This window comes from Camarhynchus parvulus, chromosome 1A (genome assembly GCF_901933205.1).
Source record: "Camarhynchus parvulus chromosome 1A, STF_HiC, whole genome shotgun sequence".
Taxonomy (NCBI): Eukaryota; Metazoa; Chordata; class Aves; order Passeriformes; family Thraupidae; genus Camarhynchus; species Camarhynchus parvulus.
Genome location: NC_044586.1, coordinates 27,971,992 through 27,988,735, shown reverse-complemented (window position 1 = coordinate 27,988,735; position 16,744 = coordinate 27,971,992). Strand labels below are relative to the sequence as shown.

Genomic DNA, 16,744 nt, shown 5'->3' with positions numbered 1-16,744 from the left:
CATCTTTTCACAGCTGCTTGCACCTCATTTTTCCCCAGAGAGCAAGCAACTATTATTAGTGCTTATCCATTTTCAGTTCTTAACATCACCATTCCCTGCAATAAATTTTAGTAATTAAGGCATATTCAGCTGCTAGTTTTTTAAGACCTAAAAGCACACTGGATCTCTGTGAAGGCAATGGCTGATAACATTGTCATTTTTTCATAGCCCCTCATACTCCCAATAGCTGTAAGCATGCCTCACCAACTGATTCCCTCCATGAACTCTAGTTGTTCACTTCTGGGAAAATGCAATGGTAAAAGACCTAAAGAAACAAAATGTTCTATAGAATCTTTTCTGTTTGGTCCTGTCTAAATTCAGAATCTCTTTCCGGAGAAGGACTGTAAATATAGAACTTGAATTAATAACCCAAAACAATTTAGGAAGTAATTCCCTGATTTGGGTGCTCAAACAACAGAAGATGCTTCTGGAAAGTCAAAGCAAAAGTGAAATTAATGCTTGGTTAATAATCCTTTTGTTTTGTTTAGTGAATTTCTTCTGCTTTTATGTAATGCTTCTTTTTAAAGACAGGCCAGTGTCTTTATTATTTAATTACTACAGGTTTTTGGAAAATCAGTTCTAGAAAGCAAGCATACTTGGCAAAGCACTAAGATAATAAAGGATGCCAACCAAGATCATGTGTGGGCTCCTATGGGAGGTTTAAGAAAATACATAAAGAGATTAGTGATCAGCAAGATTAGTAAAGGCAACAATTACAGCACTTTTTGGATGAGTTACATTTTACTGCAATACCTCCCATCCACACCCAGCCTTAAGAAGTCAACACCAGCAAACCAGTCTAGAAAGCACAAAGATGAATTTCATATCACTCTAGATGCACCAGGAGCTTAACTGAAGCTTAATATTCACCTCTCATTTGAACTTCAGATTCCCTGAACAACAGTAGCTGTTTATCATTAGAGCTAAAAATATCCCACCCCTTCTTGTCTTCATGTCCCCCTGCTTTTCATTTCTCCTTCAGGCACACTGGACCATGAAGCTGCAAATGAAGATGAAATGCAACCCAGACCAGGGGGATGACTTCTACAGCATCACTCACCTCTCTGGTTTAATGACAGACTCACAGATGAAAAAAGCTGAAGCTGAGATCACATCTCTCTTCTCTATGGGTAGTGGACAGTGAGAAAGGCTGGTGGATGCTGCTGTGTCTCTCACAGTGCTGATGTGGCTGCCAGCCCTGGAGACTGCTTGCCTTATTGCAGCCAAGCTGCTTGGGCTTCAAGTTCTCTGCCAAAAATGGTGCTTTTTCAAAGCAAGAGAGCAAGATAGCAAGGTGCCCTCTCAAATATGATTTTACACAACAGCACTAACTTTGTGCCATTTGTTCTTCTGCAGTAAGAAGTCAATGATATTAATAAGTTATTATTATTATGACTAATGACAAGAAAAAAGGCAACCAGACATGAATTTTTATTGGTGTGATCCCAAGGAACATGACAATTGATTTTGATCTTCTTTTTCTTTATATCTGTTAAGACTAACTAAACAGATCATGCCTGTGAGATTCATTAGTTCCTTCTGTGAGCGATCCTGCCACAGGTGGCATGGCAAGGAATAAAACAGACCTCTACAGTAGCCTTTAAAATAAAAAAGCACAAAACAAGGGGCAAACAAACCATACCAGTGAATCCATGACTATTTGCATTGCTTAGCACTGTTGTGCTATATCCTCTGCAGACTGGTTAGGGAATTTAAAATATTCAATTACAAATATAAACACTCCTCAAGAATCACAGCCAGAAAACAATACCTACTAGCAGCCAGCTGAGCAACTACAACTGAAAATACTTTGTGCACTCCAGGTTCCTTTTTCAAATTTAAATTTAAAGACTTCAAGAATTGAAACAGAATTATTTTAAACAATATCATATGTACTGTATGCACTCATTAGTGTCCACTTTTACTTCAAAAAGCCAAGATCTTGATGACAGAAATACACTATCAAAAGAAAAGCTCAATACAATCTATTTGAAATGCATTTTCATTCAGAGCCATTTGCACTTTGAAAGCTGTCTGCTGAGAGACGCCATGTGGAAAGGCCAGGAGTTTGCTCTTGCCAGGACAAACACCAAGAACTACCCTCTTTGTCCCAGTCCTTACCTCTGGCACTCACTGGTTACACCTGGGACTTCTGGGCAAGGAGGATATCACAAACACTGTGAGAGCTGCCATGACATTTGGGCTGTGAAATCATGCCACTGGCAGCTCCTTGTATACTTGCCTGAGCACATTGCAGACTTCTGCACCTGACTTGCTTGAACCAAGTTATCCCAGTTTTAGCATTTAACCAAGTTATCCCAGGTTTAGCATTTGTTATCCTCAGGTCAAGGCAGCACATACTACTTTCTTCAATGAGATGAAAGAAAAGTACAGCTGACTCGCATTCTGAGCAAAAAACCAAAAAACAAAACAAAAAAAACCAACAAAAAGCACCAAAAACCAAACCAAAACAAAAAACCCACATTTGTCATATGCGCTTCACATTAAAAACACAGGTACAAAATTTATTAAGTAATCCATTCTGTCAGTAACCCTACTTCAGGCACACTATGATCAATAGAGTCATGCCCATATTTCCATGGCAAAATTTTAAGAAGTCCAACTTAAAAAAAGGTGCAAACAGATTTCAAATTATCTCCTTATTTAGCTGTGATTTGCAAACGTGAGCTCTTAAGGCCAGAGGCACCCAAGGATTGCTCACCACAGGCAGCCTCCCATGCTCACCGAAGTCATCTTCAGTGAGACCGTTTGTTGACAATTCCTCAGTTCCCTGGAAAGTTCAACATAAACACACATGCATGCTTCAGATGTTTCCACACTCACCACAGCAAAGCCACATTAGAAAAGAAAAGGATAAGACAGACAGAGGTCTCACTTTAAAAGTCTGCAAGAAAACTGGTGCCCACAGTGGGACAGCTCAGCTCCTGAACAGCCAGGCACAGCTGACATTGGGACAAGGAGGACAGACACTCAGATTGACAAATAATCATGAATACTAACCAAGATCATAAGTGGGTTTCTATGGAATGTTTAAGAAAATATATAATGAGATAACTGATCAGCAAGATTAGTAAAGGCATCAATTACTGCACCTTTTGAATGAGTTACATTTTGCTGCAATACTTTCCCTTCACAACCACCCTGAAGAAGTCAACACCAGCACAATTCCTTTCACAAGCCAGTCTAGAAAGCATAAAGATGAATTTCATATCAGTCTAGAGGCACCTGGAGCCTAACCCATCATAAATTCAGAACTGTCACCTGAACTTCAGACCTTCTGAACAATGGTGACTGTCTACCATTAGAGCTAAAAAATCCCCTCCCTCACTGTCAACTTCATGTCCCTCTGCTTTTCCATTCTGCTTTGGGCATATTGGACCATGAAGCAAAAAAAGAGAGCGAAATGCAGCCTAGGCCAGGAGTCTTCCTTATCTTACCCATCCCAGCAAAGGTGCCCAAAGCAGATGATGCCAATGTAGCAGAATACGATCCAGAAGGGTACAATGGGACAGTACTGAGCACTGGCACTGTAAAGTGAAATACAGGGCAAAACCTAGGGATTTCAACCCTCGGCTGGAAGCATGTAACAGGAAAAGGATCCCAGCACTGGTGCTTTCCATCACCACCAAATGCTGTCAGGGATTACCTGTCTCCTAGGGTAGGCAAAGAGAATTTACAGTCATGAGCATACTTTGCAGCATGACTTTAGAAAGCACAGTTTAAAAAAGGTGTGAACAGCTCTCAAATTATCTCCTTGCAGAGATTTACAGTAGAATTTAAGTCTTTTTGCCTTCCCCTATCATTAATTCTTGTTTCAGAGGGAGAGCTGCAATGCTCATTGGAAAGATCTTTGGAAGAAGCTCCTCGCAAAAGCAACATAAAAAAGGACCAGAAAAATATGGCACTCGTTCACAATCAGGACCTCTTATTCTAACTTCCCTCAATTCACAAACAGACCCTTGTGGGATGAAGTAGATTGGGAAAGGACAGCAGGATCAGAATAAAAACAACACTTCATTTTCCAGTCACACAAAAAAGGAAAAACCACAAGAGAACTCTAGCACACACTAAATAGACTTCTGGTAAACAAGAATGTAATTGTGACAAAAGAAATCAAAACAAATGTATCAAATAAGAAAGGGAAAACTCAGACCAAGTGAGAACAAAACTCCCTATTAATACCCATTTCAAATAAAATTGATCTTACCCTGCCAGAGCTACAATGACATTTCAATGCATAGCTACTTCTGCTCACTGTAACCACAGTTAATGCAAGGCCCTACCCAATATCTTCTCTATTGACTCAGCATTAGCTTTATGATTTTTGCATGACTATTCCTGAATCAGGGCTCCAATATCCCTCTTCAAACTGCTGCTCACTCAATTTAAAAATAATGCACATCCTATTGCACTTGGGTTTTTTTACATACCAGATATCGAGAAGATGACAAAAGCTGAGTAACAGATTACTCAAAAGGCAGTGACCCAGATCTGAAATAAAAATGGAGTGGCTTAGTTCCTAAACACACAACTCTGCACGCACGGGAGCTGATGCAGCTTCCCGGACAGTATGTCAGAAAAGAGAGGATGAAACAGTTTGGTCAAGAGTAACACAGACTGAGAGTAAAGAACAGCTGAGCTGCTTGCAAGATTATTTATTAGACTTGTGCTATGTCTTCCTCTAATATTTTGCACAAATTAGAAGAATGGGATTTAGACACTCTTTATAAATTTTTCATCTTATCTAAAAATCTGTACGGAACAGCCCACCTCCACAAACACCACTGGGAAAAAGGCAACATAAAACCCAAGTGAACTTTCAGAAGTTGAAATCACTGAGCCATAAGGTTCAGGTTGAAGCTTTCAAAATGGTAGATTTGGTAAAAACTACCTTTATTTATTTATATGCATCTTAAAGATTTCTTTAGTCTTTTTCTGCTTGAGTAGAACAGTTTATCATAAGCACAAAGATATTTCAAAGAAAAATTAAAACTTGCATAAACCTTATGTTTCTAAATGAAGCTTACTGGATTCTAGCATTTAAAATAAAACCAAGCATTTCTTTACCTAAATTTTATGTAGTGCATTGAAACAACATAGCTGCACAGTTTTGTAAATCTATTCATTAAAACATCTTTAACTAGGTCAAATAGAAATGCTGGGTAAATGTGGCATATTAATATCACAGTTGGCATTTAAATAAAAAACTAAGTTTGTATTTTGATCACTTTTTTTGCACATTTATTTTGTGCCACCTAAAACTTTTACTGTTTTACAGATACTACTACATTAGAATGCAGTTGGAATATCACTGTGCCACAGAGCTCCACAAGCACATTTCCTGAGCTGATGCTGAAAATAACCCACAGGAAAAGGCTGCTGTTGAACATATAAATGGGTCTTTCATCAATTCTCATATCCCATTAGACTCTCCACTCTGCATCTGATGTATTCTCTAGAGCTTCATTTTGCTAATTTATATCACGGTTGGCAAAAGCAGACAGAGCGCACACGGTGGAGGCGGGGGAGAAAGGCCACCATCGGTGACAAATATGCAGCGTTAACTGAGCTTCCTCCACCTTCAAGAAAAGGAAATACATATGAAGAATGCCAAAATTAGGAAGAACACAGACATGGAATAAAAGAGGAAAGAAAAAGATAAAGCACTGCAGATTAATTTCCGAAAGTGCGTGACGCTTGAGTTCCTGTAAGCCACGACCAGGGGGTAGGAAGGAGCCAAAGGGACACAGGAGCTTTCTGCTTCCTTCGGCTCCCCACGGCACTCTGAGCCACCCCCCAGCTGAGGCCAAGAGCCAGGCACTGAGCTGAGGGCAGCGGCACCGGAAGGACAAGGACATCCTTCTATTGTACTGGGGGAGCAATGGCAACACAAATTTGGACATTTCTGCTATCTATGATGAGCATTTCTTCAGTGGCAAACAAAGGATAGCACAGCTTACCCTCAAAATGGCTCTTTTAATGCCATTTTAATATGGATTGCATGTGCATCAAGGTTAATATGATGTCATTTTCTAGACTGCACAAGACTAACCAAAGTAGCTGCCAAATCTTTTGGAGAGCAGATGAGGATTCACCCAGCAGCGGGGCAGTGCTCACAGCACTGCCTGCCTCATCACCACTGACACCATCTTACTGCCTCTCGTAAAATAAAAAGATAACACTGAGAATTGAAACCACACCTGTTTTTATGTAGCACTTTTAATACCACCCGATCACTTACAAAACTTTCGCTATTGCACCTCCAACTCTGTCAGAAGTTTTCCTGGCTGTGCCAGCCTTCTATACCCACACCTCTTTCTTTTACCAAAATCAAGAGGAAGCCGTTGAAAAGAAGGATTAAACAAATATCAAAGACAAAAATTATTTTTCACTACCATCTTGGGATCTTCACAATTATTTCGATGTCATAAGACATTTTAAATCTTTTCCGGACTGAACTGTACACCAGAATAACAGTATTGGAAAAATGCAGTTCTCCAACTTCCTTCTCTCTCTCATTGAAGATGGAGACAATCAGACCTCAGAATCTCTCCCACTGTCAAAACAGATTAAATCAGCACATCTCAAAAACATATTTGCATGAGGATGTGTCAAGATTCTAATAAAGTTTCTATTTAGTTTGAAATTTTAAAAATCTTAAAAAGAGTAAGAGGCAAGAGAGGAAAGTATCAGCATTGTTCTGCCAGTTTGCTTTAGAAGATTTGAGTACTTTTCCAGCGTGCCTATTTTCTTCTTACAGTATATACATTTTATTTCAGGTTGTATAGCAGACTACACTGTAAAGCTGTATAACTGAAAGACACTCCAATGCTAAGGAAAACTTCTCTTACTGGAAAAGCAAACCATGGAGATACTGACTCACATAAAGTCTCCTGGAAAGAAAGAAAAGAAAACCCAAAACAGTCCTGAGCAACTAACTGCGAGCCTTCCATGTAGCTACCCTTGTGGTACAAAATAATGAACTTGACACTACAAAATAGAGGAATTCCAGAGCCAAGGATCCCAGCACTTGCATTCCCCCCTAAGTCCTTATGTGACACATCAATATTCCCAAGCAACTGTACTGCTACCACTTCTCACCAACATTTCCATGCCTCCCTGATGTGACTCTAATTACACATGCCTACCAATTACAGAATTTGTCTCTTCATGGTCTGTAAGAGCAAAAAGTGACAAGCCAGCAAAACTGCTTATTCTTTTCATAGGCAAGGATTGCTTTGTCCGTTCCCACCTCGGGGGCTGGGACTGCCCGCGAGGCTGCAGATCTGAGCCCCCTGACTCACTCCTCACTGACAAACCCCCAGAGCCGGCAGAGGCCTCCGTGCCGCACCACAAGTGAGAACAGGAGCGAGGGGAAAAGAAAGGCAGGCTCAAGGAAGCTCAACACAAAAAGAAAGCCAGTAATAACACATGGCCAAGGATAATGAAGCCTGAAAGGAAAGCTAAATAGCCTATTATCAAAGCTATTTCATTAAAACCTGACGGGCAATTGCAGGGAAAGAATTTTATGTACAACCAAGGATGGCAGAGGCCAGCTAGACACACAGGGGAGATTGGACGACAAGGCAAAACTGCAGAGCTGATGCAGAAGGAGGAACTGATCTTCTTCAGATCAGAAAATAATCTTTGAGAAACTGATGAAATATAAAAAATATATATATCTACATACTTGGCCTCTACTTATCAGGAAGTTATATCTTTCCAAAAAAATTCAATAAAAAGAAGACATGGGTATAACACATCCAATACCTAAAATGTATTTTGTGCATTCAAATCTCAGCATAAGGGTTTGAACTTGCAATATTTTAAATGCCATTTAGACCTTGCAGTCTTTTATTAATTTAGTGTTTCTGAATGGGAATTTTGCAATTGCAAAAAACCCCCAAAAACACACAAAAAACTCCCACAAAACATACAAAAAAACCCCACCACAACATCAAAGAGGACTATGTATCAAAGCAAAGTGCTTAACCACACAGATTTCAATATGAAATTCAATATTCCACAAAGGTTTTCATGGACACCTAATTGACCTCTGGGGACTCAGGCCCCAAAGCAGAATTTAGTACAGAAAATTAAACTTATATTTTGCATTGACATGCTCATTTCTGGAAAACCAATGGATTATTCTAAATCAGCAGGTGTGGGTAAAATACAAAGCAATATTTGATTAAACCAACATTGAAATCATAAAGGATTGTTGTCACATGGTACTCCCGCCTCTCCAGGCCTTTCCAAGGAAAAATCCTAGCTGGAAACACAATATCAGAGCCATAAATAAAATAGCAGTCATGTACAATGCAACAGCTTCAAGGAACACTGTCAAAAGTAGCCAGTAAATACAGTATGCTATTCCCAGAAGGCTGAAGAGGTAGACTCACTCAACCTAAAATACAACTGCCTTGCACAGGAAAATGTAATACCAAAAAGAAGACCACAAACAAAACCCCAAACAAACAAACAAACCAAAAACCCAAACATACAAAAAAACCCACAAAACTCAGCAATCGCAGGGAGCTGCATTTCCTGTTATCTGACTGGATAATGATATTTAAAACTTCTTTTACACTTAACAGGACATTTTCTATCTCACAGCATCTAGTCTTCACTCACTTTGTTTATAGAGTACTCATAAAAGCCCATTCATCTAAATTATCCATTTTAAATTGGCAGTTAAACAGGTAGGCGAGACAAAAATAAATAATCCTTCAACACCATTTTGAAAGTCTTCTTTTTTGTATAGTGGAAACAAAACATAGACTATCTGCTCCCAATCTATTGACATTATTTACTTTATTGAAATATTCCCCTGAACTACTTAACAAAAGCCTAATCCATTCTGACTCTCAGCAGCAGCACCTGTTCCACCTCAGTGGTTCATACACCAGATCAGGACCCTGACTCTCTTCCTTTCAATGCCAAGCCTTCTCTTTTCAGTAGAAAGGAGGTTGACATCAAATATCTCAGAAATTAAATCCTGACAACTGCTACCTACCATTAATTACCCAGGCCTGCCACTTGCATGTAATTCCCTGTGGGAAGGCTCAAGCAAACAATACATGGCTGAATTAAATGCGACATATGAAATTTAGATAAAAGCATCAAAAGCTATTACCATTCTCCATTAAAGCATACTGGTTTCACCAGATGGGATTGTGAGGAAATTCCTCTGTAACCACCAAAGCATTCAGTACATTATCAAAATTTTATTTCTTCTTCCAGAAAGAAATGTAGCATGAGCTGAAGACACCACTGAACTCTTCTGGTAATGGCAAGACCGGCATTCAGACTTAATATACTGAATGTGCTATTATGACTAGAAGTGTGGGCTATTGGTCTGAATTTCTCAGAAGAACAATCTCATTTGTACATTGGTTTTCATCATAAGATAATTTGCTTTGAGATCCCCATTAGCAGTGCATTACAGGAATTTGTGTGCCACAATCTATGAAAAAGAGCTGAGTGCGTGTTCTGACAGGCTGGGGAAAACGCAAGAAGCAATTATTTCAGTAACAACAGCAGCACTGTTTCTCCAACTGGTTTTATAATACAGCCTAGCCCAGGAAATGATAAAAAGCTCTTACAGAACTATGCAGAAAGGGTAAGACAACATTGATAAGGAAGCTTCAAAGGATTTGAGATAATGCTGGATGGGAAAACTGGAGAAGTTGCCTGCCTGGCGCGTCTGGGCGAGGACCCTTCCACCTCCCAGGGCAGAGCCAAAACGAATATTCATCCCTGCTGTCTCAGCAGCACTGTTCCAGGTCAGGAGACTACTGTACTGTTATGAGCCCTTTTTTCCCTAGGGATTTCTTTATTCTCTGAAATCTGTTGAAGTAACTACATGCATTGCTTGTTTCCTAAGGCAGTTTCCAACTATTTCATTTGACTTAAAATAAACACATTAATGGCTCTAGTTCTTGTTTTCTATGGGTGTTTTTTAAATAAAAATAACACAAACCCAGCCAAGGACATCCAATTTAGGGAGCAGCTTCACGTGTAGGTGTGTTAGAGAGACCACTTAAACCCTTATATCATCATTGGTAGTGGGGAAGGTTTGTGTGGAGAGGAAATAACAATAAATCTCACACGTTTAGCCAAATAAGAAAACTACAGAATTTCACTTCAGGAGCAACTGCAATCTCACATCTACTATGCTTCATACAGCAAAACCATCCTCCTCCTAAAGCTGACAGATTCAGACCTGTATTCAGAACAAAACAACACAAACCAAAATGAGTCACATAAACACATGAAATGCATCCTTATGCAAGTTTGCCCTCATCCTTCTTAGGTACACCAAATTGATGAAATACCAAGAGAGCGTGGTCAAAATCCCTGAAAGATGCTCCAAGATTAGACTTAAACAAAAAGCATACACTCTGTCAGGAGCTTAAAGTATACCAAAGACAAAACTACGAAACACCCTGCTGTAAACTATAAATATACTCAACAACCACTTGAATAAATGTACCAGTACCTAGCCCATAACTAGAAATCCTATTTTCCATTATAAGGTTTCACCTTTCCCAACAAACAGACCCATGTTGATAATATTAGCCATATAACAATTAACATAGGATGCCCCTTAAAATATTTGTCTGTTCCTATATAAGAGAACACAGATTCTTTGGAGCATATGCTTACTATACACACATCCAAAATGAAATAAAGCTTATTAACTCTCAGTGAAAAAGGAAGTTAAATGTGACTATATAGAAGCTAATTCATTTATTCTTGTTGTTATTCATATGTTCTCAATAGTGTGAAGAAGTTTGCTGGGGACTTTGAAATATACAGGCTGCATATTTGATTCAAATCCTTATTGCTGGTTTGAGATAAATCTTTAGGATCTGTAAGAGAAACTGATCAGCTGAAGTTAAGAAATTGCATGATACCATATTGGGACAAAGTGATGCTTTACATGTTACCACACTGACAGACACACTAAGTGATGCTGTTTAGGGAGAGCCCATGAGTCTGGCCACTCCCTGTGGCCCATTTCTCCTTGCAGCATCCATCACAGCAATACAAATATTAAAAGATCTATTCCTGCCTATTCCATTTAGCAGCTGTTTTGGATGTAGAATCACAGAATCATTAAGGTTGGAAAACACCTCAAAGATCATTCAGTCCAACTGTTAAACCAGCACTGCTAAGTTCATCACTAAACCATGTCCCCAAGTGCCACAGACAGGTATTTCTTGAACACTTCAAGGGACAGTGATTTCACCACTTCCCTTGGTAGCCTATTCCAATGCCTGACCGCCCACCCTTTCAGTGAATAAATTTTTCCTAATATCAAATCTAAACCTCCCTGGGGCAAATGGAGGCCGTTTCCTCATATCTATGAACCTGTCCAATCCCTTTTTGAATCTGCTGACACTATCTCTCTTCACTACCTCCTGAGCTAAAGAAACACAGAAGCAACCTGCCGAGTTACCAAACCCCACCACGCAAATATTCCATGAGTCACACAGAAACTGTGCACCACTATCACCTTTGCTGGGTGCACAGACAGGCTCAGAGGACTCACTGTATTTAGAGAGAGGCAGTAGCTTCTGTTATACCCAAAAAAGCTTTCCAGACCTGATAAAGAATTTGCATAACCAAAAGCTTGTCTGCTCTTCTCAGCTCTATGAACATATCTAAAAATATATTCATTCCCCCTACAAACCTAGCAACTATGCACTCTTAGGATGGTTATTGCAGTTCACTGTGAGACGGGTAAGTTTCATTCCTCCCCATTGAAGTACTCTTGAATACAAATACATGACTGTATCTGATTTGCTTTAATTAAACTTGGAAAAGTTTCCCAAAATTTGAGGAATATATGAGGAATAACTAGCTTACTTTTCCATTTGACTCACTGCCAAGTGCAAGGAGTTTTCAAAACAACAAAATCCTACAGAAAGATATACAGGAACAACTGTCCTGCTGACATTTAATGGAAGAGGTACAGCCTCTCAAGTTATCATTTAAACATCCCTACAACCAACAGAGTTACAACGCAGCTGTTTAACTTCCCTTTTCTCTTTATTTTACCTGTCAAGCCTCCAACGCCTGCTTGTAGCTTCACAAGGCTCCTCAAATTCATAGAAGTCAGTGCTCTGGTCTTCCACGCTGCTGGAGTTCTGCCATTCTGGGCAGAGATTTCTCCTAGCACCCATAGCAAAAGGCAAGTTCTCATACTCAGGTATTTCCTCATAGTGACGCACATTCTCGTACTCTGGTTCACAAGTGCTGGTTACAGAATTCAAAGGCATTTGGGACAAATTCTCTCCCCAAAGTCCATGTCTTTCTAAAGACTCCAGCCTTTGGTTATTTCGCATCTCAGGCTGACTTCTGTTTCTCTGCCTTTTCTTCTGTAATGCCGGACTACTTATTTCTATGGAATGTGCCTTGGCAGATTTAGCTTTCCTTTCACTGCCTACAGACCCTACATTACTGCTGTTATTTCCATACCCATTCCCATTGGAAAGGTTGGCAATAGCACTCTCCACTGACTGGCTGCCTTTAGACAGAAATTTTTGGAAGTCACTTTTCTTTAAGCAAACCGACAGTTTCATGTTCAGAAGCTTTTTCAAACTATTTTTCTTGTGATGGTCTTTGCAGGGCTTGTCTGTCCTGTCCATGTCCACAGCAGAGAGAGACTTGGCCCTAGGCTTCGTCACAACAGTCAGGTGGCTGAAACTGGTGGCAGTTTTTAATGATTCAGAATTTCCTGAAAAGGGAAGAATAGGATGAGGTAACTTCCAGACGGGTTTTTCAGAAGAACGTTTGGGTATGTCACAAGACGAAAGTGCATCCTGCTCCTTGGCCTGTGGATGTGCAAAGTGAGATCCTTCTAGAAGGCTGTTTGATTTGTCTTCACTGGAGGTGTAAGAACTTTTGTCCACAAGCTCTGCTGACGCAGCTTTTTTCAGCAGGCCAGCAGCTGGAAGGCCATGTCTCTGTGGTTTCTTAGGAATAACTTTTGGGGAACTCTCATCCTTTATTTTAAGTTCTTTATTTTCCAAGTTTTGTGGGGAAACATGGAGGTTGTTGGCAGCAGGTGAGTGCTGACTGCTTGCCAATTTGACCTGCTTTGGCAAACTCATGGACAGGGTATTACACCTGACAAAGCCAGTCCTTTTGTCCACAGCATCTGGGATACTGGTGTCATCTGTTATCTCATCCATGAAGTTATGGTCTGCATTTAAAGAAGATTCAATGTGTCTCCCCAAATCAGGACTTCCATGTGAAAACTGAGGCAAAAGATTTTGTGAAGCTGACTCTTTCACAGCAGGCTCCTTTACCTGAGACATTTTTTCTGCATTGCTTTGATTTACCTCACATTTTTCAGGATGAAACACTTCTGCATTATTATTATTATAACAAACACTTTGACCAAGGACATTAATTCTTGCTGGCTTTTTTAAGCTTTGGTCCACAACACCATGAGAATCTTTCTCTGAATTAGATGGTTCCTTTGTTCCTTCTCCTGTGCTGTCTATGCCATCCTGACGGACTAGACATGCAGTACGTGGCTTTCTTGGCTTAGGGATAGGAAGCACTTTGGAGCTCAGGACTGAAGATGTTTCAGGGGAGGCTTTATCAGCATCTGCTTTCATCTCTACTTCAACTGAAAACATCCTATTGCTACTTAAATTTTCATTCTCTAGAGTTTCCTTATCCAATGAGGAAGAACAACTGTGATTATTTTCAATCAAACTAGGACAAATTTCAGACATCTGAAACTCATCAGCAATAGTCTTACCATCAGCGTTTTGTTGCTTCCCTTTAACTATCTCAGAAGATGACGAAGACTGTACAAGTTCCATAAACTCTATTTTAACTTCATTCTTGGAACTGCTGCCATTCCCTTTGTCAAATTTGTCTGCATACCTGTGCCTCACAGGACTGCTGTTAGGAAACACACCATGAGTTAGGACATCCTTAAGTTTCTCTTCCAAAATGCTGGCTTTCAAAACCACCTGACTTCTACTTGCCAATTTTTCATTGTGACTATCCCCCAGAGACAGTGCATTTCTTTCACCAAGTTTGATGTTTTCTAAGGTGTCAAAGTGCTCGAGAATGATCTGCGTTTTACAGGTGTTCTCTCCATTTCCAAGTTTATGAAGGCATTCAAATTTGCAAGGTGACACAGGTAGAATATATGCTGTGTTTCCAGTACTCCCTTCTGAGGTTTCATTTTTATAGTTCAAATGGTCCAGAGTTTGAGAAGGATCTTCCCTGTGTTCCTCAAAGCTTTTTGTGCTTTTTCGTGTAGACGATGGAGGTTTAACTTCAGGGATGGAGGAGCTCTTGAGAACCTTTGGTTTTGGTGCAATTGCTGGCTTGGTTTTCCTTGCTGCTTGTATCCCACCAGAAAGTACAATATCAGGCTTCGGTGCGACAGGTGGAGGCGCTGCCTTGTGTCCTAGGATAAATTTTGGTTTGGGGGCCACTGGTGGCTTCTTAATTTCTAGGAAGGATGGAAAACAAAGACTTTAGTCACCATTGCCCACAGAACAACCTCACCTGCAATGCAGTAGTGTTAAAAGTTTTGTAACGTTTCTGATCCACAAGAACTCAATGTGTGTATGGATACATTTTTCTCTTAAAAGCATGCATTCCTTCCCTAACACCACTTCTTTACTAGTTGCCTTTCTTTGTTTTAAGAGGCACATCAAGAAGTGGTAGGGAAGTTTTCAAAGTCTTTTCATAAACAAACAGTTTAACATAATATTAGTACATGTACTCCCTCACATGCTAAAGTCTGATGCCAAGAAAAGCAGAGCCTGGTTCTGTAGTTTTAACTGCAATACCCTTTTAAAATGTTGCAAGTGTGTTAAGTGCCGCACATACAATAAACCACAAAGACAATGGGACAGCCAGAATAGTGACTAGGGTAGTTGAGTCCCCTCCTCCACCACTTTGAGAAACGTGTAACCCAAAATTCCTCGTTCCCTTCCTCTCCTCTTCAGACAATACTGAGATGAATTACTGTACCAGCTGCAAAACTGGCACTTCACTGCCAATAGTTCAGTTAGTCTGAGGTATGAAGTTAGTGCAGTAATTTGTAGCAAGGCAGTACCTTTCTATTATAAAACACTATTTCTGTGCCTTGTACAAAATTACTCTTCCAACTTGTCTGACGTAGAAACAGTCACCACTATCAGGAATTATGACCCGCTTGGCACACCAAGATGACAAACCCTCCTGAGGAGAGTGTACAGCAGTCAGGAAAAGGAGCTCATGAGGAGCTTTGAGACTGTGGAGTTTTGAACCTGCTGTTTGAGTAGTTTTGGGGTTTTTTGTTTGCTTGTGTTGTGGTTGCTTTTTTTTAAAGTATGTCTGAAATATTTGAATATTTCAGGAGATTATTTATGACCAATTCATTTCCATATGCTGAAATATTTTCAGATTTCTAAGAGCTTTGAGTGTTCTTTATAGGTGCAAATTTATAAAGTAAACAAGCTTATTGTACTGTTTATATATTACCTCTGTATTTACTGCCCTTATTTTGATCAATATTTTACTATACTTTCAGTAAGTCATATACATGTTAAATAACACCCTCAAGAAAACACACTAGTTAATGTTTCACATGCAAATAGATGGCGTAGGCCATTGATTTATTGTTCCCTTTGAAGTGTTGGTTTGGTGTTTGGTTGTGTTTTACCACCATTATTACTATAGATATACACTACATCTTAATCTCTAGCTTAGATTAGAATGAAGTTTCAAAGTTTACGTTTGTTTTGTGGGGATTTGTTTGTTTGAAGGAAATCTAGATGGGTAAAATAAAAAATTAAAAAAAAAAAAAAAGGACAGATGCCCTCAGTTGCAACTACTCCCTAAACAGCAAGCCACTGCTCTAAGCAGAGAGCCAGAAGCAGTAAAACCATGTTTTTCTAGGACATGAATCACTAAATGGTACCCAGACTGCCTCTACCTACCCTTTGAATGGCTGCCCTTGCTGTCATTATATTAGTGAAGAGATAAAACTCTGAAGGCAGAGTCTCTGATGTCTCTGATGGCAGAGACAATTTTTAAGAAATTTTACAAGAGGGAATCCAGAATTTCTTTCCAAAGGTACAGATTCCTATAGCCACTGACAACAGTGACCCAAGTACCACTTACTGCCAGGCTATCCCACCTTCTGCATCCCATCTAAAGGCAGGTTTCAAACCCACAGAGAAATGAATCAACAATTTGCTAGGAAAAAATAAAATTAACTCTTTAGGTGGGTAACTACTGATCCTGATGAGCAGAAGAGAGCTGTACACTCACTTTCAGACAAGTCAACTGCTTGTTCAATTGGAATATGAAGTAATGGCAATAAAGGAGCCTGTGTTCCATGGTAGAAAAACAAACATGGGATGCCCAGTTTGTCACAGAACACAACACAGTAGTGGGCCATGTTCAGCAATATTTACCAAGTTGTTAAAACTCCCTAGAAACAGGAGAGAGACAGGCTGCTTTGGAACCCTTCCTGATGCCCAAGTGAGAGAAACAGACTGACAAAGATACGGGAGATTAAACACTGGTTAGGTAAGCAATATCCTGTGGATTATTTTTCCCACGCATAAACTGAAGTTCATAAACCTTGCAAGTTTCTCTCTCTACAGTGGGAGTGCCTTACATTTTGGATACCACCAAACTAGATAACTCTGCA

At 39.8% G+C, this 16,744-nt stretch overlaps 1 protein-coding gene across 2 annotated transcripts in view; it reads right to left on the bottom strand.

Annotated features, from left to right (window-relative positions):
• FGD6 (FYVE, RhoGEF and PH domain containing 6) overlaps positions 1 to 16,744 on the bottom strand; it is a 73,136-nt gene that overhangs the window by 49,035 nt on the left and 7,357 nt on the right. For both annotated transcript variants that reach the window (XM_030959437.1, XM_030959439.1), the window contains exon 2: positions 12,127 to 14,548. In XM_030959437.1, the coding sequence (XP_030815297.1) occupies positions 12,127 to 14,548 (2,422 nt within the window). The remainder of the gene's footprint in view (positions 1 to 12,126; positions 14,549 to 16,744) is intronic.